Here is an 11,045-nt window from a genome sequence, read left to right as displayed (position 1 = left end):
ACAAATATTACTAGACTCCCCGATCAAAATTTTAATTAGAGTAAATTCATTGTTGTCTCTTATTTCTTTGAGTCTGTTTTTGAGTTTTTAGGTTTTATTTAGTTAATATATGTTGCATGTTGGTGTTTTTAGTTTCAGGGTTAGTTCATGTTACTTTAAAGTCCTCGTTATATGGTTGGATCATTTATCAAAACCCTGTGGTGCAAACTATGTTATTCTTGAGTTTTGTAGGAGTTGGAGTTATTTGTGAGTCCACCTACTAAAATTTAGGTAAGGAAAGCTAGTTTAATTTCAATAAAAACTAGGTTAGGAGATGTGAGTGTGAATGTCACGTAATCACCAATTTCAATTTTTTTTGGCTCTTTAAATAAATTATTGTGTGTGAATTGATATTGACGGGTGAGAAAATATACATTAAGTAAATTACATGTTGATTGTGATCTAAATAAGTCATTGAATATGACAATTCAATATCACTTCAACTATCAATTTTGTTGCTGAAGAAATATTTAAATACGAGTATCTACTTCTAAAAATCTACTTATTAGTGTATTTAAAAAACTATTTTAGTTAATAAAACTTTTTTAACAACAACACATTTCAATAAAAATATTATATTTCATTAATATTTAACACCATCAAAACTAAACAAAAACAATTAAATTTGTTATAATATCCAATATTTTTAAGGTAGGTTTATTTAAACCAGTTTAATAATACACGCTACTAGTTAAACAATTTTTCAAATCTGTATCTTTATTGAAGATCTCACATTAATTAAAAATAATAATATTTAATAATATATAAATGATGTAAATATAATCTTATAAATCAGATTTATAAAATTAAATTAGATTTAAAATCTCATTCTTAATAACCTCAACAATAATTTTGTAATCCTTATCAAATTCATACATCTTTATATACTCACATCATATTTGATCTATAATTTAATATAACTTAGAAAATGAGATGCAATTTCAATCGACTCAAATTAGTAACTAAATTAGCTTTTCGAACTTAAAATTTCATGATTTAAAAAAGAATTATATGAAGAAAGAAAAAGCCAAAAATATTATAATTTTTCCTAAAAAACCAATAAAAAATTTAAACGCATCCCTACAAACTTAAATGAGCAAATATTCATCTTTTTTTTTATCAAATCATACTTCCAATAACAAAACCCTCTCCATACAAGACAAAAACAAAAAACTTGAAATTTGAAAAAAAACTTATTCAAATTAAAATTCGAATAAAGTACCCTAAACTCTATTACCTTCTAAATCATATATTACAAAAACAAATTCACTTCAAAATCTAAAAAAAAAACTTCTAAAAGTAAAATAAATAAATAAATCATTTGTAATAAATAAATAAAAATAAAATATTTTATCTCACGTATTATAATTTAAAAAAATTCGAATATAGATTAGAAAGTGGGACAATATTTTGCACAGAATTTTTCAACTAAAATGCACGTAGATTAAAAAAACACATGTAGCACTTACTTATGCTATGTATTCTAAGACGTTTTTCGTTTTTCTTAATCACGTTTTCAATAATTTGGGTAAACTTTTGGGGCTAAATTGATCCTAGAATATTAAGACCCAAATATTCCCATCTTTTGTCAAATTCAAGACAGAATTAAAGTTTATAAATCATTAAAATAAAAATTTAATATTGATTGAAAAATAAATATGATGACGTGTTCCAAAGTTCCATTGGTGTCAATGTGAGTACAACTTATCCTTCCTAAAACTATAGTTTAATCAATTATTATTCTTGGAAATGGAAACCCTTTTGAATCTCTGTCTGATGATAGACATCAGTCAAAATTTACCTAAAGAATAAAATCAATTTTATAGCACTCCTTGGATTTTGAGAATATTTGGAGAATGAATTTAATTTTGCATCACATTTAGTTACTTTTAAAAATATGTTTGTAAGTTTTTTTTAAAAAACAAGAACCAAGATTCTTCTAGGACCACCCTTTACAAAATAATATTACTTTTAAATTAAGGTGGTCAACTTTAACCTATTAACACTAATAAATAGTGGGTATGAATACTATTAAATTCAATTTCTTTAAGCAAGGTTTGCTTGATGTTCCAATCTTACAAATACAAATATTTATTTTTTTAGTAAAAATATCAACTAATTTTTTGGTAAAGATTAATGAATAATAATTAGCTAATATTTTGTATAATGTTTGGAATACTTATGCAATCACTTTTACTTTACAATCTTTATAATACTTAGTCTCTAATTAATTCTATATATAATTTCTCAATATTTTTAATGGTTAAACAGTGGAAAAAGTACTTGAAAATTAAATATTATTATTGAAATTGAAAACCCTTTCACGTAACCTAAATCGTAAATTCAAGTAGTTATTTTTAATTATATTTTTATTTGTATTATATTTGAAGTTGAATTTAAAAATAATTTTTATTTAATATTTTTTAAATTTATTTTAATGATAAAACCGTTATAGAGAAACAAATTCCAAATCGAATAACACATATTTCTAATAATACTATTTCAACTACTAACAACATATATTGAAAGAAACTCTTAGATTAATAAACTTTTTTTCCCGTTTTAATAACTAATCGAAGTTCATCTTCAAAAAGAATATCACAAAAACTTGAGAAGGGAACTTGATTTCTTCTCACCTTATTAAAATCACATTATTTGATTCTATATATATAAAAGTTATGTGAACATTAGGGTTTTTAGTAATAGTTGAATTTGTTTTTGGTGGAGTTTAAGATGAAAAGGAAAGAAAGGGAAAGGTTTTGAGTTTAATATTTGATAGATATGGCAGCAAAATCTTTGATTTGATAGTGCCAAGTCTTTTGTTCTATACAATATTCTAATCATTCTTTATATTTTTACAAACAAAACTTGTCAGAACACCTTAAGTCTTGTTTCTTTCCTTACGATACCAACCACTCTTCCTTAAACCACTTTCAAACTAATGTCAATGCATAATTTCGTTTATGTTTTCAATCTTTCAAAACTAATTTAATGCCTACTAAACTTCATAAACCAACACTATCTACATCTCAAATTTACGTAAGAAAAATCCTCTTACCATTTTTTTAAAGTTATCATATACTCACATGACTTGCATAATAAATATGAAAGGTGTTAGATATAACAGAATTTTCTATACTAATATTAAAAATTACAAGACTATTAAACAATATCTTAAAAACAAAAAAAACTCATAATAAGAGAGTGTAAGAGAAGGATGGAGAGTGAATTAATGTGTGTTTTGAAGGGAGAAAAAAGACATTTATTTATAAGAAGTTGAGACTTACTTACATGGTTACAAGCTCATGTAATTATGAAAAATAAGATGAAAGGATAAAAGAACAACAACATTCATGAAACTTGGAGTTCAATTATCTTCTTAAACCTTAGTCTCCAACTTTCACAAGTCAGAAAATAAAAAAATCTAATTTGTCAATCACTTTAAAAATATTAAAACTATCTTGATATATAAATCATCTAAAAGTGTGTAATCTAGACAACGCAAAACTGTAACATCTCTATATTTTCCTACATCTAATAACCAAAATCTGCAATATATTTATAACTCTTTTATACAATGTTTTAAAAAAATTCTTTTTCATAGGGATTTTAAATATACACACAAAGGTTTAAAACAAAATATTCAAAATAAAATATATATTTCCATCCTCCAACTTCTCATTGAGGACGGTAACATTATCTCCCTCCGTGTAAATACACGATCTTCACAGATTGAATATAACAACCACAAAACAAATCAAAGGGTAGGCTAACTATTTTTAAAAACTTCTAATATAAATATAATTTTAAATATTCACATAAAACCATCAATTTTCATGCATTTCCACATAATTATCAAGTGTCTATCAAAATTTTACAATTCATCTTTCTCATATTGTAAGAATCGAGAAAATTAGTCTTAGAGTATAAATAGTACAATTAAAATGACACTTGAATATTTTATTATTAAAATAAATAGGCTATATAAATAGAAATTCAGTTATTCAAATTTTATTTTAAAAGAACCATTATCTCTCTAAAAAGCTCATTTTTCCTTTTCTCTACCTTCTCTCTAAGATTATGACCTCCTCGCTTATCAGTTTAACGATCAGAGTCTACCATTGGACTTTTGACAGTGAACTTTACAAGATTGCCCGATCAAAATCTCAGATAGAGTAAGTTTATTATTGACTCCTTTTCCTTTGAGTTAGTTTTGATCTGGTTAGGTTTGTCTTTAGTATAAACTTGCATGTGATGCTTTTATCTATAAAAGTAGTCTTTGTTAGCGCAGAGTCCTAGTGGTATAGTTATATTTTTTATCAGGACTCTGTGTGCAAGTTAGGCTACCCTTGAACTTTTGGTAGTTCGAAGCTCTTAGGGAGCATCTGCTCAAGTTGAAGGGAAGCTAGTTTTAAATTTTCAATAGAACCTTAGGCTAGAAGATATGAATGTAGGGTGACGTGATCACCAATCTAAAATTTTCTTGCAAGATTGTCTCTTTTAAGAGTAAAGTAATTTATTGAATGAAATGATTGATTTTGAATATTATATAGTGATTTTTAAGGTGAAGAAGTTGATGAAAGTGTTGTGATTGAGAATTGAAAGTGGTTAAATGGTCATATAAACGAGTTGAATTGTATTTGCATAGTTTGTTGAATTACTTAAAATGTGATGTTTGATGAAAATTTGTTGTTTGACTTTAGATGATGTTACTAGTGATAAAACTCCTCGGTGAGAAGAAGGAGGATGAAAATATTTATTTTATTTGTTTTAAACCTTTGTGTATATATTTAAAATCCTAAGGAATATATTTTTGAAACATTATATGAAAGAGTTATAAATATATTGTAGATTTTGGTTACTAAATGTGAGAAAATATAAAGATATTAAAAAACTATACTATATATTTTTATACTTTCATAGTACTCACAATACACAATAAAAATAAATAAATAGATAAAAGAATAGTAAGATTTATTGTCTTTCACTTAGACTTTGTTTTATCTCAAGTTTTAATTTCCACAAAAACTTAAAAAAATGGTTTATAAATTATTTCGAAAAAAAAGTTCACAAGAAAAAAAAATCCAAGTTTTTTTGTAAAAAAAAAAAAAAAAAACCCAAATTCCAACATTCTAACACTATTATGATAAAAAGACAGACATGACCTCAAATAAATTGAAAGATTACCTCAAATAAACAATTGAAAGATTAGGAAGTTAAATGGAAGGATGCTGATAAATTGACACCACACATAAACATTTACTTAACAACCCACTAAATTAATATTCCAATCACATTTAATTTTAAGTATTGTAATAAGAGAATCTAAAGTATGTATTTACTTTTTCGTTATCAAAAGTAATATTTTCTTAAATCGGACTAAAATCGAAACCTACATTCGAAAGAATAAGTTATTATTTTCACTTTTACCCTTTATAATTTGTTATATATATAAACGATATGTAATTGTATATGTAGTGGAAAATGACTTATTTTTAAAAAAATGCAACTGAAATTAAAAGTGAAATAAAAGAGTTACGGTTTATTAGGGTATCCTAGTTAGAAGCTACGTAGCATAAACACAAACATGGATACAGAGATACATATAATCTCTAAAATATAGGACCTAAGGACACAAATTGATATATTATATAATTATGAATTATATAAATTGACAATGAAAATTTTATATACATTATGTATGTTTTAGTTTGTGTTTTAACATAAAAATGTTTTTCATAACTGGTTCAAAAGAATTTGTTTATTATTTTTATAATCATAATAAAAATTTATACAATAAGTTTGAGTTTTAAAAATGAATGTATATTTCTTTTTTAAAATTGTGTTAGACTCGTACTAAAATTGTCAGAAATTCAACAAATAGCTTTTGAATTAGACATTTCCCTGATACGTGTCCTACGAGTATCATACGAGTGTCGATGTCTTATACGTGTGTCCGACACGAACACGTCATTTAAGAGGTGTGTACGAGCTTCACAAGTTAGAAGTTAAAATGTAAAAAAAAAGTGGACGAATTATTTTTTATATTTACTTTGTAGAAATAATTCGATAATATATAAAACATAGGTATGTATAATTATATTTTATAAAATTTTAGTCAATCATAAACAAAGACATTATATAATATATAATTAGGTTGCAAATTTTATCTTATAAAGTAATATTTTATAAAATTAAATTAAATTTGCTTCTGTGATGGAAAAAGTAAGATTTTATAAAATGAAATTAGATTGATATTGATTTTGTTTGTGTGATGGAAAGGAAGGAGAGAAAAAAATGAAAAAGGTTTGGGAAGAAGTGGTGGTATTGATTTAGGTGGCAGCTTTTGAGTAATGTGTCCGTTGCAGTGGTTGGTTTGACAAAATTGTTAATGGGAGAAAAAAAAGGAATTAAAAAAAGGAAAATTGGGATGAAGTCAAGAGGAAAAAGCTGGTTGGTGATGCCGCAGTTGAAAGCAAAATGTCAAACGCTACGATTCAGATTTTTGGGAACTGAGGTTTGACAGCTCTTCCTCTGCTCCTCGTTCCTTGCGACACCATCTATTTTCCTTTTTCTTTTTTTAATCCCTAACCCTTCAATCATTCATCTTCCACCCTTTTCTTTTCACCATTTTTTAACTTCAATTGCTACTTCAAACACAACTCACCTCACAGCAATAACACACTACCTACCACGCTTCCATCTTCTTTCTTCTTTCTTTCTCTAGCTACCTATTCTTTAACATATCATATGCTATGCTATGCTATGTCTCCAACACAACACAACACATTCATATTCATCTCAAACAAAACTAACGTATGCTTAGCAACATATAAATAAAATCAAACCACACAAGGACGAACCACTAGCCGCCGTGGCTAGTGTTATCCCTCCCAACAAGCCTCTTTTGCAACCATCCAAAAGCCAAAAGGCATAGAGAATCGTGCTGGAGAGAGGTGGGAAAATGGGAATCCTATACCCACTGTCCCAATCTTCACAACGTTATCTCCTTGTAACTTTGGCCGTGCCATAACCCCTCTTACAAAATTCAAAACAAACACACACATGAACTTGTTTTAAGCCATGCCCCCCCACCCCTACCCAGAGAATTATTTGACTGGCAAAAAAAGCAAACACACACGGACACACTCCACAACAACCTCAAATTTTTCCCCTTCTCCTGCTTTCTTTCCATGATCTGACTGAACAAAACCCAAATCATCACCTCGTTTTCCATTGCCCCTCACTTTCTACAACCCCAAATGGCTGCTTGCGCTTTGTTCAGTGGTGGCACGAACATTACCGAAGATGGCAATGTTAACAACGGGAGTGGGAGTGCTACTAGTCCTCTGACAAGTGCATCTAACTCTAGCAACATGAGCAACGAGGAGCAGCAGAACCTACATGGCAACATGCCGCAGCCTCATTGTGATAGAAAGATGGTGAGGAAAAGAATGGCTTCTGAGATGGACCAAGTTAACGTTCATGTCACTCCACCACACAACGCTTCCTCCACAACTGATTATCCTAGGTTTCCTCGTAGAAGCACCGCCAACATGAACATGTCATCCTTAGAAAAAGGGTCCACCACCACAGCTACGTTAGCCGCAGGTACTTGTAGCAATAGCAATAATAATAATAATAATAATAATAATAATAATAACTATCATTTTAATAATAGTAACCATAATAGTAATAGTGGAAGTATTTCGTCAAGAGATAACGTTGCCATTCCAAATTACCCCACTGTGACGGTCACAACCAACTACTCCACTATGTTGCTACCTTCTTCCACCACCATCAATTCCTCTGGTGTTGCTCCAAACTACAGTGCTCACCAACACCATCATTTCCAAGGACTTGTTGAAAGTCAAAGCCAGGACCAGCAAAACCCCGTGCCTGCAGTGTGTGGATTCTCAGGGTTACCACTTTTTCCATCTCAAAGCCAAAGGAACCGAGACAACAACACCGCCACCACCAACGTAAGAAGCAGTGGTGGAAATATTGTCGACGTCGTTGCCTCTTCTTCTCCTTCCATGGATGACACTTCAGCCGCCACGAGTGGTTGGATCGATGGTATATTGAAGGATCTCATTCACAGTTCCAACAGTGTTTCGATTCCCCAGCTAATCAGCAACGTGAGGGAGATTATATACCCTTGCAACCCCAACCTTGCAACGATTCTTGAATACAGGTTGCGTCTTCTCACAGAGTCTACCCCACAAAACAAAAGAGGCACAGAAGGGGTGCCTCTTCCTCCTTCCGTGTCCTCAGTGAAGCTCATGAATAATCGTGTGGATGGCATTGTTCCTAATTTGCACTTCACAGATGCATCAGGTGCTGCTGTGGTTGTGAATCAGCACATGTTGTCCAATTGGGGTGTGCCTCCAATCACTCACCACCATGATAACAACGGCAACAACAACACCAACACCAACAGTAACCCTTCAGTTTCTTTGGTTACTTTGCCTTCACCGCCACCACCACCCCATTATTCACCGCCACAAGAGAAGCAGCCTCACCCTCAAGAGGAAGATCTAGCCGCAACCAACAGTGCTGCTGAGGTGGCACTCACAAGAAAGAAGAAAGAAGAGTTGCGGGAACAGAAGAAGAAGGACGAGGAGGGACTGCATCTCCTCACCTTGCTGCTTCAGTGCGCTGAAGCAGTTTCTGCTGAGAATCTAGAAGACGCCAACAAGATGTTGCTAGAGATTTCCCAATTATCAACACCGTTTGGCACATCAGCCCAGCGTGTGGCCGCTTATTTCTCGGAAGCCATTTCAGCAAGGTTGGTGAGTTCATGTCTGGGAATATATGCCACTTTGCCACACACCCATCAAAGTCACAAGGTGGCATCGGCTTTCCAAGTGTTCAATGGTATCAGTCCTTTCGTGAAGTTCTCACACTTCACAGCAAACCAAGCTATCCAAGAAGCTTTTGAAAGGGAAGAAAGGGTGCACATCATAGATCTGGATATAATGCAAGGGTTGCAGTGGCCGGGTTTGTTCTACATTCTAGCTTCAAGACCAGGTGGAGCCCCTTATGTGAGGCTCACGGGGCTTGGTACTTCCATGGAAGCACTCGAAGCAACGGGTAAACGTTTATCTGATTTTGCAAACAAACTTTGCCTCCCCTTTGAGTTCTTCCCAGTGGCCGAGAAAGTTGGGAACCTTGACCCTGAGAGGCTCAATGTTAGCAAAACCGAAGCTGTTGCAGTTCACTGGTTGCAACATTCCCTCTATGATGTCACCGGCTCAGACACCAACACCTTGTGGCTCTTGCAGAGGTAGGTGAAGGGTTTTAGTCCATTCATTCATTCATTCTACGCATTGCATGGGTTTATATTACTCCTTGCGTAATTTGCATGATCCAGAGGGAGTTGAAATAAGCCGAGTGGGGTTAGTACATAGGGAAATAGTCATAGTACTTTTCATGAAAGAAGTCCCTAAAAATCCCTTTTTTACCTTTATAGGCTCTAGTACTCACTTTATGTCTCTGCCCTTTTCTTTTCTAAGGAAGATCGGGAACAATGATTATGTCTCGTTTTGAATTACTCTCTGTTGCACATATCTTAATGGGGGAGAAACAAAAAAAATAACAAGAGAACTGTGGAGTGTATATAATATGTAAGTTTTGAAAGAAAGGTGATGGGTGTGGTGTATTTATTATTACTTACATTGTCACTGTATAATTTCTGGAGTTTGAAGGCTAGTTAGTGGAAAGATCAAGAAAAAGTTATAGCTTTAAGTAGTTATTGTAAGAGTTACTGGATATAGTAAGTGGGAATTGAATAACTGTGTAAAGATACTTTACAGACGTTGCGTGGACTATTATTCTAATTTGCGATGCTGCATTTCTTGCATGGACCTGTGTTATGCAGGCTAGCACCTAAAGTGGTGACAGTGGTAGAGCAGGACCTAAGCAACACTGGTTCATTCTTGGGGAGGTTTGTCGAAGCCATACACTACTACTCGGCGTTGTTTGACTCTCTCGGGTCTAGCTATGGGGAGGAGAGTGAGGAGAGGCATGTGGTGGAGCAGCAGCTATTGTCTAGGGAGATTCGCAATGTGCTAGCTGTTGGGGGGCCATCGAGAACTGGGGAGCCAAAATTTCACAACTGGAGGGAGAAGTTTCAGCAGTGTGGATTTAGAGGTATATCTCTAGCTGGTAATGCTGCCACTCAAGCAAGTCTACTACTTGGTATGTTCCCATCGGAGGGTTATACCTTGGTGGAGGACAATGGCATCCTTAAACTTGGTTGGAAGGACCTTTGCTTGCTCACTGCTTCAGCTTGGAGACCTCCCTTCCATGGTGGCACTGCCATTACCCATCACAATTAGCCTTTTTTTTCTGTTGTTGGCCTCATTCTAATCCTATGTAGCATCCATCACTCTCCCTTGTTAATTTAGCGAGAGATTGTTAGGTGATCCCAAAGCATGTGATTTTTCTTGCCTACTGTGTACTGCTTCAGCATTAACATAAAAAAGAAGATATAATTAAAATAGGAAAGAGTGAGACCAAATGGTTGAAGGGGTACCCCACATGAAGCAAGAAAGTTCTCTTGCTCGGGGAGCACTTGAGAGTTTTTCTAATAGTATATTTTATTAAGAGAACTTCTAAGGATGTTACTATTATATTCTGATTTTAATGGCTACCCCCAATGAGTGGGTTGGTTGTTAGTTGCTGATTTTCTCACTATATGGATAGAGTTGGTTTCAAGTGTTACCTGCAGTTTACCACTAATGTAAAATTTTGTTACCTCAAATTGATCTGCCATTGTTGGTTGTTCAGTTTGGTTTGTAGCAGTGACTTGAATGGCTTTTCGACCGCGTGATATAGCACGAAGGAAAAGCATATTCTAAATTTGGATACTTTCATTTTTCTTTTTTCAAGGAGCCCTGTTAAAAGAGATCTATACCATAAAAAACAAATTCACTGTTGAGGAATCCACATTCATTACTTCTGTTAGGAACATTCAACGGTCTTTTTTGTGAACACCTTGTGCT

At 32.5% G+C, this 11,045-nt stretch overlaps 1 protein-coding gene across 1 annotated transcript; it reads left to right on the top strand.

The window, feature by feature from the left end:
• The first annotated feature begins 6,510 nt into the window (after positions 1-6,510).
• LOC137825628 (protein SCARECROW) lies at positions 6,511-10,764 on the top strand. Its single transcript, XM_068631346.1, has 2 exons — positions 6,511-9,325; positions 9,920-10,764. Exons 1-2 carry the CDS (start codon positions 7,302-7,304, stop codon positions 10,377-10,379), a joined length of 2,484 nt encoding a protein of 827 aa, XP_068487447.1. The 5' UTR covers positions 6,511-7,301; the 3' UTR covers positions 10,380-10,764.
• The last annotated feature ends 281 nt before the right edge of the window (positions 10,765-11,045 follow it).

Source organism: Phaseolus vulgaris, chromosome 8 (assembly GCF_000499845.2).
Source record: "Phaseolus vulgaris cultivar G19833 chromosome 8, P. vulgaris v2.0, whole genome shotgun sequence".
NCBI lineage: Eukaryota > Viridiplantae > Streptophyta > Magnoliopsida > Fabales > Fabaceae > Phaseolus > Phaseolus vulgaris.
Note: the sequence above shows the minus strand (reverse complement) of the source record. Positions and strands in the feature narration are given on the sequence as shown.

What these genes read in the sequence shown, in the direction of transcription:
- LOC137825628 (XM_068631346.1), top strand. Translation starts at nt 7,302, where the DNA reads ATGGCTGCTTGCGCTTTGTTCAGTGGTGGCACGAACATTACCGAAGAT. An exon ending in ACCTTGTGGCTCTTGCAGAG is followed by an intron (nt 9,326 to 9,919) that starts GTAGGTGAAGGG and finishes TGTGTTATGCAG; the next exon opens with GCTAGCACCTAAAGTGGTGA.